This window comes from Xenopus laevis, chromosome 7S, assembly GCF_017654675.1.
Source record: "Xenopus laevis strain J_2021 chromosome 7S, Xenopus_laevis_v10.1, whole genome shotgun sequence".
Classification (NCBI taxonomy): domain Eukaryota; kingdom Metazoa; phylum Chordata; class Amphibia; order Anura; family Pipidae; genus Xenopus; species Xenopus laevis.
In genome coordinates this window covers 106,015,319-106,032,324 of record NC_054384.1, presented here as the reverse complement: position 1 = coordinate 106,032,324, position 17,006 = coordinate 106,015,319, and the positions used below count along the sequence as shown (strand labels likewise).

The following is a 17,006-nucleotide window of genomic DNA, read 5'->3' as shown; positions in this document are numbered from 1 at the left end:
AAATTGACAATATGTGAAGCCCCATGTCAGATTTCCAAAATTGAATATAAAAAAAAATCTGTTTGCTCTTTTGAGAAATGGATTTCAGTGCAGAATTCTGCTGGAGCAGCAGTATTAACTGATTCATTTTGAAAAAAAAAGTTTTTCCCATGACAGTATCCCTTTAATGAATCAGTTGAAAGTTGAGTGTAGGACTGGCCAGATATGGGATGACTTTGAGATAGTTGGGCAGCTTAAATATATTGCAATATATTGACAAACAATCCCTGTTTTGTTTAAAGGGTAAGGCATTTTTTAGTAGCTGTATGCACAAAATGTCTGTGTCCTAAATATATTGATAATGGGTTGAGTGCAGAGGACCTTTTGTATTCATCAACCAGACTGAACAGCAGGAATACTTCTTTAAAGGAGAACTAAACCCTAAAAATGAATGTGGCTAAAGTTGAGTTAAGGGTTGAATTCTCCTTTAATGGCAAAAGTACTCAGAACTCTCTGAGTTAAGTTATCCATTTAGTCATACAGGTGGGTGTATGAGCTTTATCATGTTTCACCTTCATATTTTAGACACCATATATGATGAGGATGAAGTACTTCTTGCATTGGCTGAGCAGCTGGGGACCTTTACTTCATTGGTGGGGGGACCAGAATTTGTACACTGCTTGCTGGTGAGTATTTAATAGACTCCAGTACAATTAGACTTTTCCCAATTGGCAGAATACATTTTAAATCGGTCGTTCACCTTCAGAAAATTTTTTTTCTATAATGTACTGGTTTCAATCCCTGTTCATCCAAGTAGCAGCTTGACATGCCAAGCTGCTGGCTCTCTAAATTGATACAGTTTAAAGTGGACCCGTCACCCAGACACAAAAATCTGTATGATAAAAGTCCTTTTCAAATTAAACATGAAATCCAATTTCTATTTTTTATTAAAGCATTCATAGCTGTTGTAAACTCATTTAAAAATCTCAGCTGTCCATCAAATATTGTCTGCCCCGCCTCTATGCCTAGGCATAGAGGCGGGGCAGACAATTGCTTTCACTTTCCATTCAGCACTTCCTAGATGTCACTGCTCTCCCCACATTCCCCCAGTTCTCTTAACCATTTAATTGTGTAACCAGGACATGGGGATGGACATCAGGTCCCCCATTCTGGTGCACAAACAAGATTCTGAGATGATACAAGACTTGTCTTAATAACAGTGTCCACAAAATGGCTCCTGCCTGCTGGTTATAATTATGAATTCCCAGACTGAAGGAAACAAGATTCAAATAATTTATAAAGTGTAATTAAAGTTCATTTTGCTTGACTAATGTGATAAAATAGGATTTGGAATAATTTTTTTGGGTGACGGGTCCACTTTAATACATTAGTTTACACAGTTGTCAATAGATGTCAAGGAGCAGTCATTATAATAGTTTTTTTGTATCTCATTGATACCATGAGATGCATTGAATTATTTATCATGAAATGTATCAGATTTAGAAAGCAATTGTCTGGGATAAGATCTGTAGTATACAATGGGATTCTTAAGAACTTATTTGTTATCTACTGTGTATCCTGTGCTTGAATGGCTGCCCCCATGGCTACACAGCAGCTTTTTTATATAAACTATAGTAGTACTTATCTGTTATCTACTGTGTATCCTGTACTTGAATGGCTGCCCCCATGGCTACACAGCAGCTTGTTTATATAAACTATAGTAGTACTTATCTGTTATCTACTGTGTATCCTTTGCTTGAATGGCTGCCCCCATGGCGACACAGCAGCTTGTTTATATAAACTATAGTAGTACTTATCTGTTATCTACTGTGTATCCTGTGCTTGAATGGCTGCCCCCATGGCTACACAGCAGCTTGTTTTTATAAACTATAGTACAGATTCTAACACAAACACACCAGTTTTATCAGTGCAGGGCAACAGTACATTATATTTTATATTATAAATCTCACCCTAGTAGCCTTGATACTGACCCCACCTCCCTTATTATTATTTCATCCATGCCCCCAGGAGTTCCAGCCTCAGAATTTGATGTAGATGGATGAGTCTCTACCTTACTGAAGTATTCTTTTTAAACCCCTTTTTATGTTTTGCAAATGTGTTCAGACCCTTTAACAGGTTTTTTTTAATGATTGGTGCAAAACAGCATTTTATATAATCTAAGGGGAACTATCGAGAAAATGAAAATTTAATATACGTTTCAAGGAAAAGGAAGGGTTAAAACTAAGTAAGCTTTATCAGAAAGGTCCACCTGAATATACCAGTAAACTCTCAAAGTAATGCTGCTCTTGGTCCTCTGTCAAAAGAAACACCACATTTCTTTCCTTCTATTGTGTACTCATGGGCTTCTGTATCAGACTAACTGTTTTCAGGTTAAACCTCCATGGCTAGGGCTTGAGCATGCTCAGTTTGCTCCTCTTTCCCTCCCTCCTTCTCTGCTGTAATCTGAGCCCAAAGCTATAAGTGAATAGGGAGAGACTCTGGTTTGGTAAAACATTCTATAGAATAAATATAGCATTCTAGCTTGCACTATTGTAGCTAATCTATTGGCAATAAAATGCCTCCGTAGCTTTCCTTCTCCTTTCAACATACTGAAATAAGAAACTTTCTTAATACAGTCAATTAAAAATTCTGCATTGTTTCTGAAATAATCAAGTTTATCTTCACTGTTCCTCTCTCAGCATCTGTTTCTCTCTTCATGCAGCAGTTGGGTGTCAGATATTCACTGACAGTTAGATCCAATATATCTTATAGGGGGCTCCTTTTGCCTAGAAGATGTATTAGAGCTCACTCTATTAAATCACCAGACATCATGTCTCTAGATGCAGGATTTGTGCAAAAGGCAGTTATTTTGTTTGTACTGGAATCAGTTATTTGAGTGAGCTCTAATTCATCTGCTGGGAAAGGAGCCCCCCTATAAGATATATTGGATCTAACTGTCAATTAATATCTGACACCCAACTGCTGCATGAAGAGAGAATGAAGAAAAACAGATGCTGAGCGTGGCATAATGAAAATAAACTTGATTATTTCAGAAATGGTGCAGAATATTTCATTCATTGTATTTACATTGTATTTCAGTATGATGAAGCATTTCCGCAATAGTTCCCGTTTAACAAAATGTTGCCGAAATAGAACTGAATCAGTTATCTGTCATTGTATAACTGTCTCTCATTTCCCTTGAAAAGCCACCGCTGGAAAGTCTTGCAACAGTTGAGGAGACGGTAGTAAGAGATAAAGCTGTTGATTCTCTCCGTGCCATTTCTCATGAGCATTCGCCTTCTGACCTTGAAGCTCATTTTGTGCCACTGGTTAAGCGCTTGGCTAGCGGAGACTGGTTCACCTCCCGCACATCTGCATGTGGCCTCTTCAGTGTTTGCTATCCACGTGTCTCCAGCACAGTAAAGGCTGAACTTAGACAGTGAGTACTACCAGTTTATCACCTAAATCAGGGGCGCCCAAACTTTTTGCAACGAGGGCCAGATTTGGTGAGGTGAAAATGTGTGGGGGCCGACCATTCAGCCTGACATTCTGCGAACCACATTAATTTACCAGAATCGAGTAATCATAGCAGTAATATTTGGGCACATTAGTGAAATTATCTGCCACTTGGTCTGTACTGCTGCCTGTGTGCTGAAGGTGTTAGTAATAGACAAGTACTGGAACGTAGTGACGCCATACTTCTTTAGTTTACTGTACTGGCACGTCAGTAGATCTAATGACACCTTCAGCCCTAAACAAGTATGCGAAAACTGTGCGTCTCTATAGACCAGCAGCATAGACCAAGTGGCAGATCATTTCACTAATGTGCTGTAATATTACTGCTATGGGATTCCTGATCGCACTGTGCTGGGGGGCCTCATTATTATTAATTTCATGACGGAGGCTGAGGGCCGGTGTAAATTTGAAGATGGGCCGCAATTGGCCCCCGGGCCACACTTTGGACATGCCTGACCTAAATAAACATCATGCACTTATCCAGTTAGTATTTCCTGAACGTGTAGACTTTTTTTTTTTTTAATGCATAATAAAATCATTTCTACCCAGTATATCATAAAGAAATTTTCCGTACTCTGTTTTAACAGTAACATTTCCTAAATCAGTGCTGCTTAAAGGTGATGTAAAGGCAAAAAAAAATAAAATCCCATTTTTACTTTCTTTAATGAAAAGAAAAAAAAAACTATTTTAGACTTTAGTTGCCCTTTTTGGTTTTGTGAGGAATAATACTGTCATCTGTGCTTTTTAATTAAACTCATGTTATACCTTATTAATAAAACAGCTTGTTTTCAATATATATATATAAAATATATTCTCTTTCCATATAGGCATTTCCGTAACTTGTGCTCAGATGATACTCCTATGGTGAGGCGAGCTGCTGCTTCCAAGCTGGGGGAATTTGCTAAAGTTTTGGAGTTGGAAAATGTAAAGAGTGAATTAATACCCATGTTTTCCAATCTAGCATCTGATGAACAGGTAAACCACCTTTATTATCTGTCTCTATATAGAACTTTTATTGCAAGTAGAGGTGCACCGAATGCACGATTCGGCCTTTTTCATTAAGATTTGGCCGAATGTGCCTGGCCAAACCAAATCTGAATTTGCAAATGAAAATAAGGAGCGGGGAGGGAAATCTCGTGACTTTGCCACGAAACAAGGAAGTAACTCATTTTTTGCACTTTTTCCTTTCCCATCCCTAATTTGCATATGCAAATTAGGATTCGGTTCAGTATTCGGCTGAATCTTTCATGAAGGATTTGGGGATTCGGCCGAATCGTGGATCCCTAATTGCGAGTGAGGACCCAAAAGTAGACTTCTATAAATATCTGCAGATTTGAAGTAGTTGACGGGTTTAAATACAGACTGATGCATTGTATGTTTTCTGGTTCCTTTTTGATGTCTTTGCTCTACATCACCTACATAAGGTTATTGGTGTCTATTAACAGTTCATAGCAATGCACAATTAATATTTAAGGAATGTGTTACAGCATGTATCTGTCTATGCAATGGTATTATGAACCAGCACCCCTCTGTAAAAACATTATGGTTTTTTTTTTCTCGCACTATTGTCAAGCATACCCTCCTCCTTAATAGTAATTTGGAGCCAATTTGCATCATCAGTGTATTATTTAAAGGAAAAGTAATATCAAAAAATTAAATTGTTTTAATGAAAATATAATGTAGTGTTGTCCTGCACTGGTAAAACTGATCTGTTTGCTTCAGAACCACTACTATAGTTTATATAAACAAGCTGATATCTAGCCATGGCAGAAATGGGAAAAAAAGGCTATATGGCACAGGTTAAATATTCGATAACAGATAACACCTTTATGTTCTACAGAGTTTATCTGTTATCTGCTGTGTAACCTGAGCCTTTTGTCCTTTGAATAGCTGCCCCCATTGCTACACAGCAGCTTATTTATATAAACAATAGTAGTGTTTCTGAAGCAAACACAGCAGTTTTACTAATGCAGGGCAACACTGAATTATATTTTTATTACTTTAAAACAATTTCATTTTTTGCTGTTACTGGTCCTTTAACTGTAAGGTTTCTTTAAGTCCATTTAAGTGTATTGGTTATTCCCTTTACATGTTGATATCCCATTTTACCACAAGGTGTCACTGTATTTTACAAACCTAATCGGTTTACAAGCTTACAAATGAAAATGATATGTTACTTGCATATTAATATAATACTTAAATATTTCCATATGTCAGATATTTGTTTGTTACCTGCAAAGCACAAATAAAAATTAAACTCAATGCCCTAGTGTATATAGGTGTATTGGATCCTTTCCCTATACTTATATTTCTAAATTGCTGTTTCTTTTAAATTGCACACATGCATTTGTTCAAATATCCCCTTTTACCGTTAATGTTGTCATTTCCCAGGATTCAGTGCGCTTGCTAGCAGTGGAGGCCTGTGTGAACATTGCTCAGCTTCTGCCCCAGGAAGAGCTGGAACCACTGGTTATGCCCATACTCCGCCAGGCAGCTGAGGACAAATCTTGGAGAGTGCGATACATGGTGGCAGACAAGTTCATAGAGGCAAAATCTTTTTTTTTTTTTTTTTTCAATTATATATAATGATATATAAATACAAATAATCACATCTACATTACATTTATCAGGGGTCGAATTGAAAATTCGAAATTCGAATTTATTTGCAGCATTTCAAAATAAATTATATTTTTAGTGAACTTGCAATGTTCAAATATACCGGCATGTGAATAAGTTATACTTAAAAATCATGCACCACCATCAGGAGTTAATATTTAACCAGTGTAAAAGGCCGTAACTTAAGTGGTGTTAGAGGTGTTTCGGCTATAGTCCTTATTTATATATCCAAGTTTTGACACCCGTGATGTTTAGAGTTCTAGTTGCACAGAAGCCTACAATCCAATCCTAGATTTTCTAGCAGGTGTTTATACTTACAAGCAGTAAGTTGATACAGGCATATGTAATTTGAGCGTCTCAGTCCGCTTTCATTCTTCTTAAAACTTTAGTGCGTAAAAAGGAAGTACCATGTGTGGAAGCATTATAAAAATTTTAATAAATAATTAAAAATTGCACTCACAAGCATTCCTCCAATAAAATCGCTTTAAAACCAATGTGGCATTCCCGTCTATTGTTCCGAGTAGGCTTGATGGAAAGTGCCAATAGATTTGCTTCACATCAAGCAAAGAACAATAGTTTACACTTTCCCTGGCAGTTCTTTTCAGTCATGCTTAGTAATGCTCTGAATCCAGATTTTAGAATCGCCAAAAAATCCAGACTCTAACTCGTAAAATTGGATTTGCCCAAATCCTGCAAGAAAATGTCAGGGTTAAATGGGTTGTTCACCTTTGAGATAACTTTTTGTATGATGTAGAGAGTGATATTGTGAGATAATTTGCAATTTGTTTTCTTTTTTATTATTGAAGGTTTTTGAGTTATTTAGATTTTTATTCAGCGGCTCTTCAATTTGTAATGTAAGCAATCTGGTAACTAGGGCCCAAATGACCCTAGCAACCATGCATTGATTTGAATAAGAGCCTGGAAATCAATAGGAGAGGCCTAAATAGAAGGATCAGTAGTAAAAAATAACAATAACAAAACATTTGTAGCCTTACAGAGCATGTTTTTTTAGAAGGTGAAAGCCTTCTGACAAATAACTATAAATCTATAAAAAAATAAATAATGAAAACCAATTGAAAAGCTGCTTAGAATTGGTCGTTGTCCAACATAATAAAAGTTACTTTAAAGGTGAACCACCCCTTTAAGTGAATTCCCATATTGAAGCCGTTATTCAGTGTATCCCTTCTATTGCTGCATCACTATTGAAAAGGGAGCCTGAAATTATAGAATGTAGAGTGCCAGTGCAATGATACTTCATACTAACATGTTGCCGGGTCTTTGTGGTATCTCACTTATACTGTTTCTTTGTAGGTATGGGGTCCGTTATCCAGAAAGCTCCAAATTATGGAAAGGCCATCCAAATTTTAAAAAATGATTTCCTTTTTCCGTGTAATTTAAAAAACAGAGGCTTGTACTTGATCCCAACTAAGATATAATTAATCCTTATTGGAAGCAAAACCAGCCTATTGGGTTTATACTTGTAACACTGATTTAGAAGATTTTTCCTAGAAAAGGCTAAACATATCAGAGACACTAAGTTTTTACCCCAGGTTTCAGAAGTAATTTCTTATTTAGAAAATGCTAAGCAAAGAACAACTAGGACAAATGTGCTGTAAATAGATTTTTCATTAAATAAATGGTTTGGAAACGTTCAGTATTATCTTCAGAAATATATAAATATAACTGAAGTGCTTTGTTAAAGTTGTCTGGAGATTTCCTAAAAATATTGGGACAAATGTTTTTATGTCCATGAGAAATCGTTATTTGCATCAGGCCCCTTGATGTCACAGTAAAAAGGGGTCCATCTTGTGCAGTCTCTCAAATTCCTTCATAAGTTTATAGTGTATCCATTGCTAATATTTTTCTTTTAGCTTCAGAATGCTGTTGGTCCAGAAATCACCAAAACAGACTTGGTTCCTGCTTTCCAAAATCTGATGAAAGACTGTGAAGCCGAAGTACGAGCTGCTGCCTCCCATAAAGTTAAAGGTCAGAGTCAAGTAGAGTCGAACTTTTTTTAGTGAACGTTGTAGTCGGGGACATATTTAAAGGGATTCTGTCATGACTTTTATGATGTCGTTTTTATTTATAAATTTCACTAACACTGCAAATAATTCACTCTAAAATATAAAATTTCATTGCTGAACCAGCAAGTGTATAATTTTAGTTGTAATACTGGTGTGTAGGTGCATCTCAGGTCATTTTCCCTGGTCATGTGCTTTCAGAAAGAGCCAGCACTTTAGGATGGAACTGCTTTCTGGCAGGCTGTAGTTTCTCCTACTCAATGTAACTGAATGTGTCTCAGTGGGACCTGGATTTTACTATTGAGTGCTGTTCTAATATCTACCAGGCAGCTGTTATCTTGTGTTAGGGAGCTGTTATCTAGTTACCTTCCCATTGTTCTGTTGTTAGGCTGCTGGGGGGGTGATATCACTCCAACTTGCAGCACAGCAGTAAAGAGTGACTGAAGTTTATCAGAGCATAAGGGTAGCTGGGAAACTGACAATATGTCTAGCTCCATGTCAGATTTCAAAATTAAATCTGTTTGCTCTTTTCAGTAGGGATGCACAGAATCCAGGATTCGGTTCGAGATTTGGCCTTTTTCAGCAGGATTCGGATTCAGCTGAATCCTTTTGCCTGGCCAAACCGAATCCGGATACTAATTTGCATATGCAAATTAGGGGCGGAGAGGGAAATCGAGTGACTTGTCACACATCATGGAAGTAAAAAATGTTTTCCCACCCCGAATTTGCATATGCAAATTAGGATTCGGTTCACTATTTGGCTGAATCCTCTGCGAAGGATTCACTTGTTCGGCCGCATCCAAAATAGTGGATTCGGTGCATCCCTACTTTTCGGTGCAGAAGTCTGCTGGTGCAGCACTATTAATTCATGCGTTTCGAAAAAAAAAACATTTTTCCCATGACAGTATCCCTTTAAATATAGGGAAACTATAAAAAAATACTTTAAAACCCCCCCACCATCTCTCTTCTGCATTCGGAAATGTGCAAACACTGTCCTTTGTATTCACAGATCAGGATGACTGGCGGGCCAGCCAGTGAGTAGGACTTGATATAAATACAGCCCTGGTTGTAATATATATCATAGGTCAGAATACAACAGAATTAAAATATTAATGGGCTATGTAATAAAATGCACTGTGTACCCAGGTGCAGTAAGTCATAACTCATAACTCAACCAATCAGCAGGTAGCATTTATTGGTCAGTTAAAATTAGGCAAATCCTAAATGCCACTTGTGTGACTCATAAATCACACGGCAAATGTTCCCTGACTGTGCAGTTAGTGTGGCCATTCAGCAGCTTTGTTATTTATAACTGAAAAGGAAAGCGGAATTGAGTTCTCCTGTATGATTGCGCCTCCCATGCATCCAATTAGCTCCATGCTTTAGTCACATTATTGTGAATAATGTCTAATCATAATCCTGTTTCTTTTCTGATAAGAAAAGCAATATCAATGGAAAATGTGATTTGGAAATTGTATCATATCAGGTTAGTACAGGTGTGGGATCCGTTATCGGAAATCCATTATTCAGAAAGCTCAGAATTTTGGAAAGGATGTGTTCCATAGACTCCATTTTTTCTAAATAATCCACATTTTTAAAAATGATTTCCTTTTTCTGTGTAATTATAAAACAGTAACTTGTACTTGATCACAACTAAGATATAATTAATCCTTATTGGAGGCAAAACCAGCCTATTGGGGTTATTTTCAGGGATGTACCGAATCCACTATTTTGGATTCGGCCGAACCCCTGAATCCTTCGTGAAAGATTTGTCCGAATAAGATTCCTAATTTGCATATGCAAATTAGGGGTGGGAAGGAGAAAACATGTTTTACTTCTTTGTTTTGTGAGAAAGTCACGGGATTTCCCTCCCTGCCCCTAATTTGCATATGCAAAATAGGATTCAGGTTCGGCCCGGCACAAGGATTCGGCCGAATTCTGCTGAAAAAGGCGAATCCTGGCCGAATTCCGAACTGAATACTGGATTCGGTCCATCCCTAATTATTTTATGTCTAATTTATTTTCTAATAGATTTAACATATGAAGATCCAAATTACAGAAAGATCTGTTATCTGGAATACCCCAGGTCCCAAGCATTCTGGATAACAGGTCCTATACCTGTATGAGAATCCATAGAGTTTCTCATATAGTTTTTGTGTTCAAATTTCTTGTGTTTTATAACTTTAACAGATCTGGATTGTTTGGATAAACTCATTTATGATGCTCTTTTTGATGTCAATAATTTGCAATCCAACCAGTCTTTATAGTAGACAATGCCTTGAAATGGAGGAAGACTTGCAGAAGCCATGAAACATTTCTTTTTTTTTTACTTTTATCTTCTGTTTATGTCCTATTTTAGAATTCTGTGAGAACCTGTCTGCTGAATGCCGTGAGAATGTAATAATGACACAGATTCTGCCTTGTGTCAAGGTATGTTCTTTTCTATCACTCTTCATATAGATTTAGTAAGTTTATTATTATATGTTACTAATATATTAAAGGGGAACTGAAGTCTAAAATATAATAAGGCTAGAAATGCTGTATTTTGTATACTAAACATAAACATTAAGTTACTGCACCACAAGCCTAATAAAACAAATGATTTATTCTTAGATGTAATCTAATGTGGATTTTATAGTTTTTGTATTGTTTAATACAAACTTTCTCCAACTCTGCAGAACCAGTGGCTGCAGCAAAATAGTCCTCCAAATAAAATCCCAGTTTATCTGTTTAAATCTGGCTCCATGATCTTTGTCCCTGCAGCTGGAGTTGGAAACAGTAAAGGGGATGTAAAGGCAAAAATAAAATCCAACACAAATCTCTACGTAGTTGCCAACTGCTCTACAGGGAAACAAACAAAGCTGCTTGAGTTATGCATGGCTGCATTATGCTGTTCATAAGTATGATTGTTTCCCTGCAGAGCAGTTAGGGACCATCTGACAATTCCTATCCACAGCAGTAAATGAATTGAGAATTTCACTGCATACAGTCAGGTTTCTAATAAAAACTGTGCACATTTTTTAATTAAAGTATATTGGAGATAGGTTTCTTTTTTCATTAAAGAAAGTAAAAATTCGATTTTATTTTTTTGCCTTTACATGCCCTTTAAAATCCTCCAACTCAGATCTGCCGAGTTCATGTAGAAGTCAGTGGGAGAAGTCCCGAAGATATTTTGAACTGTGCTGGGTTTCGTGCAATAATCCGAAGATTTCGGGGTTTATGCAAGACCCGGGGTTTACGGGCGTCAAATCCTAAAAATTCCTACAATTTTTTCACGATTATTTTGAGTTTTTTCCCACACAGCAATTTTTTGGAAAAATGTATTGATAAATAAGGGGAAAAAACCTGAGCGGATTTGGTCGGAGTAGCTTTCAGAAAATAATGAGATTTTTGGATTTTGATAAATAAAACCCTTAGATTTAGATAATTGTGTTTCTGAACGAAATTTCTGAGTTGCAAATGCATGGAGTGAATATTGTGCTTATACTTTTACCATTAGGAATTAGTCTCCGATGCCAATCAACATGTGAAATCTGCTCTGGCTTCAGTCATTATGGGCCTTTCTCCAATACTGGGCAAAGACAACACCATTGAGCATCTCCTTCCACTATTCCTTGCACAGCTGAAAGATGAGGTTGGTATATTTTGTGCCAAGTGATTGATTCTTTTGACTTTACTAAAAGGACATATGTTTTGTCTCTGTTCATCCAGCAATATCACACACACATAGAGAGAGAGAGAGAGAGAGAGAGAGAGAGAGAGATAGATATAGATAGAGAGAGAGAGAGATATAGATAGAGAGATAGAGAGATAGAGAGAGATAGAGAGATAGAGAGATATAGATAGATAGAGAGAGAGATATAGATAGATAGATAGAGAGAGATATAGAGAGAGATATAGAGAGAGATAGAGATAGATAGATAGAGAGAGAGAGAGAGATAGATAGATAGAGAGAGAGAGATATAGATAGATAGATAGATAGAGAGAGAGAGAGATATAGATAGAGAGAGAGAGAGAGAGAGAGAGAGAGATATAGATAGAGAGAGAGAGAGAGAGATAGAGAGAGAGATATAGATAGATAGAGAGAGAGAGAGCGATATAGATAGATAGATAGATAGATAGATAGAGATATATATGTGTGTGTGTGTGTGTCTGTGTGTATTTATGGCAATTGGCTCATATCTTCCTGTGTAAGCATTAGACACATTGTATTTTATAGAGCTTCTCAGTTATCTGCTGTGTAACCTGTGCCTTTTTGCGTGAATGGCTGCTCCCATGGCTACACAGCAGCTTAGTTATATAAAACGAAGTAGTGTTTCAGAAGCAAACAGCACTTTATATTTACACAAACTAATTTTATTGCTACTGTTTCTCTTAGATCAATAAAATATGCATTCAACACATCCTTTTACACAGGATTCCAGCTCTTTGGTTTTTTTTGTTTGTTTTTTTTTTTTGTAAGCATTTGTGGCAGGAGGAAATGGGGATCTTGCGTGCCACAGCAGGTTGTCTTGTGCACTTGCACCCACTCCATATATCAATATTCCTCTGTCAAATTCAGTAGAGAAGCAACTGTCTAAATTGATTGATTTGTTTTTTAATCGTTAAATAGTGGTAACATTTAGTTCATGAGCAAAATGTCAGGCTGGATTTTTCCAGGTTTCTGTAATACCTATTTATTCTTAAAGGGATACTGTCATGGGAAAACCTTTTTTTTTTTTTTTTTTTCCAGAACTCATTGGTTAATAGATTTACACAGAAATTCTCTAAATGCAATACACTGCACAGAATGCAAAATATGCACCAGAAATGAAAAGAGTTAGTCCTTTAGTTTAGTCTCCTCCTGCCGGTCCTAATTCAGTCTCTCAACTGTGGAATGCTTCATATAGGAAAAAAATGCATCAGCGCCTTTGGCAACGGAGTCGAACTCACCAGAAACAAAGAGAGGGGGGAAAAAAAGAATCGATATATAGTGTAGTATTTTTAGAAATAGTCGTTTCACACCAAGTGCTTGTGTACAGAGTTTCTGTTTTGTTATATTTGTTCCCCTTTTCCCAAGTTCTCCTTTATTTTAGTCCTCCATTTCGGGGGCTGTGCTCATATTTAATTTTCAACATGCATGTGCGTCTTCCACCAACAAATGGCTAAAGTGCCTACTTACAAGACTTTTACTTTTTCAATTGTTGGTTAATAGTGCTGATCCAGCAGAATTCTGCATTGAAATCCGTTTCTCAAAAGAGCAAACAGATTTTTTTTATATTTAATTTTGAAATCTGACACGGGGCTAGACCTATTGTCCATTTCCCAGCTGCCTCCAGTCATGTGACTTGTGCTCTGATAAACTTCAGTTTACGGCTGTACTGCAAGTTGGAGTGATAATACTCCTTCCATTCTCCCCCCCCAGCAGCCAAACAGAACAGTTGGAAGGTAACCAGATAGCAGCTCCCTAACACAAGATAACAGCTGCCTGGTAGATCTAAGAACAGCACTCAATAGTAAAATCCAGGTCCCACTGAGACACATTCAGTTACATTGAGTAGGAGAAACAACAGCCTGCCAGAAAGCAGTTCCATCCTAAAGTGCTGGCTCTTTCTGAAAGCACATGACCAGGCAAAATGACCTGAGATGCACCTACACACCAATATTACAACTAAATAAATACACTTGTTGGGTCAGGAATTAAATTTTATATTGTGAGTGAATTATTTGCAGTGCAAATAATGTAATTTAACTACCCCATATAAATCATAACAGAATCCCTTTAAGGCCTATTAAAATTTACAGATGGCTGCAAGAATTTAATTCTGATATCCAAATAGTCATTCCAAATGTTGCCAAGTTCTTAGTCCCATTGGCAGTGGATTTCTATCACTTAGTACACCCTCCCATGGGACAGTTTGTATATTTTCCACAATAAGCTTAACATTTTGATATATTATTCCTGAAATGGTAATTTATTAGGGGCTTTATGAACTGCATTCATCTTTCAAAAGATCCCTCCAGCCTGATATTTATAGTTTCCCAGTTAATATTGCCTACGCTTCCTACGTTTGTTTCTTTTTAGATTTGTTCCTTCTTTATGATAACTATATAATGTAATCTACTAAATATCCATCTTTGTTCAGAAACTGTTGCAATATATGTATTCCTCTGAACTAATTACAACTCTGCCGGTGCAGCTGCCTAAATGTATTTATAGCCTGTACAGCGAGATCCCATAAAACTATGCCGGCTTCTGTATATATCGTTGTGCTAAGCACAATAAGTACACAGATGTGGTATATTAATATTAAAAGAGCCTGGATCAGAGTATGAACTTTACAATGTCTGATTCAATTTCAGCATGGTCAGTTATACTGGGCTGTAATCTGTAAATTACTGTCAAGTTTGGTCAAGTTGACCTTTAAGGGTACCAGTGGGTGCTGCCCCATTTACACAACAGTTCTCTATTGTGACAGTTACTAGTGGGCTGCAACTTCCCTGCCAAAAAAAATGTTATCTCCCTTGTTGACATTGAAGCACACTAAAATAATGTTCTTGGTCACTTTAAATAGTGGTGCATGGCGTCTTGCTAACGTTAAAGTAAAGCTTATCCCCCCTGTCTTAGTTAATGTGATGTTCTTAGCCCAGTACCCACTCTTTAGTATGTAATGGAGTATTTTACTCTATGTTTAGCTAGATAACGTTCATCTACTTGAAGCAACAGTAACATCAAAAAAATAAAGTATTTTTAAAGTAATAGATATAATGCAGTGTTGCTCTGCACTTGTATATATAAATGATAGTAGTACTTATCTGTTATCTACTGTGTATCCTGTGCTTGAATGGCTGCCCCCATGGCTACACAGCAGCTTGTTTATATAAACTATAGTAGTACTTATCTGTTATCTACTGTGTATCCTGTGCTTGAATGGCTGCCCCCATGGCTACACAGCAGCTTGTTTATATAAACTATAGTAGTACTTATCTGTTATCTACTGTGTATCCTGTGCTTGAATGGCTGCCCCCATGGCTACACAGCAGCTTGTTTATATAAACTATAGTAGTACTTATCTGTTATCTACTGTGTATCCTGTGCTTGAATGGCTGCCCCCATGGCTACACAGCAGCTTGTTTATATGAACTATAGTAGTACTTATCTGTTATCTACTGTGTATCCTGTGCTTGAATGGCTGCCCCCATGGCTAACTACAAGAGGTCCTCTGCACTCAACCCATTATCAATATATTTAAGACAGAGACATTTTGTGCATACTGCTACTAAAAAATGCCTTGCCCCCATGGCTACACAGCAGCTTGTTTATATAAACTATAGTAGTACTTATCTGTTATCTACTGTGTATCCTGTGCTTGAATGGCTGCCCCCATGGCTACACAGCAGCTTGTTTATATGAACTATAGTAGTACTTATCTGTTATCTACTGTGTATCCTGTGCTTGAATGGCTGCCCCCATGGCTACACAACAGCTTGTTTATATAAACTATAGTAGTACTTATCTGTTATCTACTGTGTATCCTGTGCTTGAATGGCTGCCCCCATGGCTACACAGCAGCTTGTTTATATGAACTATAGTAGTGTTTCTGAAGCAAACACACCAGTTTTAGCAGTGCAGGGCAACACTACATTATATTTTCATTACTTTAAAACATTTTAATTTTTTGTTGTTACTGTTCCTTAAGGCAAGGCTGAGATATTAGATTAGGTCATAGCCACACTTCTAGTATTATGAATTTCAGTTTATATAATAGGCCATATATTATAGACAAGGCTATGCCTAAAATACACAAGGCGTATATGTTAAAGTTATACTTTAAATGGACTTGATAAAGAGTATTTTTAAGAGAGCGTTGAGTTGCTGTCCAAAATAATCCCCCCCCACATTTGCATGCTGTCTCCATCTCTTTTCCCAGTCTCTGCACACCTTCCTCCTGCATCTCCATTCCCTTTTCTTCTCCATGCACTGCCAACAATCAACATCACTGCTTTACCACTGTTGTTCATTTATCTCCCTGCACTTGTACCGCTCCTCTCTTCATAAGCCTAATACTGTGACATTTAATCTCCTACACCAGGTACCTTCCTCTGCTTCTTTTTGCTTAGAATTTAATAGAGTGGCTGTGTATAAAAGTATAATTGCTCAGTTGTAACAGATGGCCAAGGTAAAATGATCACTGCCATGGAGTTAACATGAAGTTAATCTATAAATATTCCCCCTTTTTTACAGTGTCCAGAAGTGCGGCTGAATATTATCTCAAACCTGGACTGTGTGAATGAGGTTATTGGGATCCGGCAACTGTCACAGTCACTCCTTCCTGCCATCGTAGAACTGGCAGAAGATGCCAAATGGCGTGTCCGACTGGCAATTATCGAATACATGCCCCTACTTGCTGGGCAGCTGGTAAGTGCACCTCTTACTGTTTGTCCGACTGGGTAATCATAAACAGAAATTTTAAAATACAAGAGCCGCCCCCTGGAACCCTAGGATTCTCAGTGCAGACAAACCTACCAAACAAACCATACATGTTAGGTCACATGAGCCAATTAACAGACAGAGTTCTGCCTTTTGCTTCCACTCACTCTCTTCCTGTTACAGTTAGAGCTGCAGTATTTCTGGTCAGGTTATCTCTGAGGCAGCACACAGACTGGTGGATTAAAGGAAAAGTTGTAAAAGGGCAATATTTACTTAAATATATAAACCAGTTTGGTAATATTCTTTAATATGCCACTTCATTTGATATAAGTATATATATGTTGCTTAAGTATTCATTTTGGGGGTATAGTTTTCCTTTAAAGGAATTGTTCAGTGTAAAAATAAAAACTGGGTAAATAGGCTGTGCAAAATAAAAAATGTTTCTAATATAGTTAGCCAAAAAA

General features: G+C 37.2%; 1 protein-coding gene across 1 annotated transcript in view; it reads left to right on the top strand.

The window, feature by feature from the left end:
• The window catches only part of ppp2r1a.S (protein phosphatase 2 regulatory subunit A, alpha S homeolog), a 37,390-nt gene that overhangs the window by 9,101 nt on the left and 11,283 nt on the right, over nucleotides 1–17,006 (top strand). The window contains 8 exon segments of the mRNA NM_001087562.1: nucleotides 565–665; nucleotides 3,186–3,418; nucleotides 4,323–4,470; nucleotides 5,887–6,042; nucleotides 7,983–8,097; nucleotides 10,492–10,562; nucleotides 11,632–11,766; nucleotides 16,357–16,530. Coding sequence (NP_001081031.1) covers nucleotides 565–665; nucleotides 3,186–3,418; nucleotides 4,323–4,470; nucleotides 5,887–6,042; nucleotides 7,983–8,097; nucleotides 10,492–10,562; nucleotides 11,632–11,766; nucleotides 16,357–16,530 — 1,133 coding nt within the window.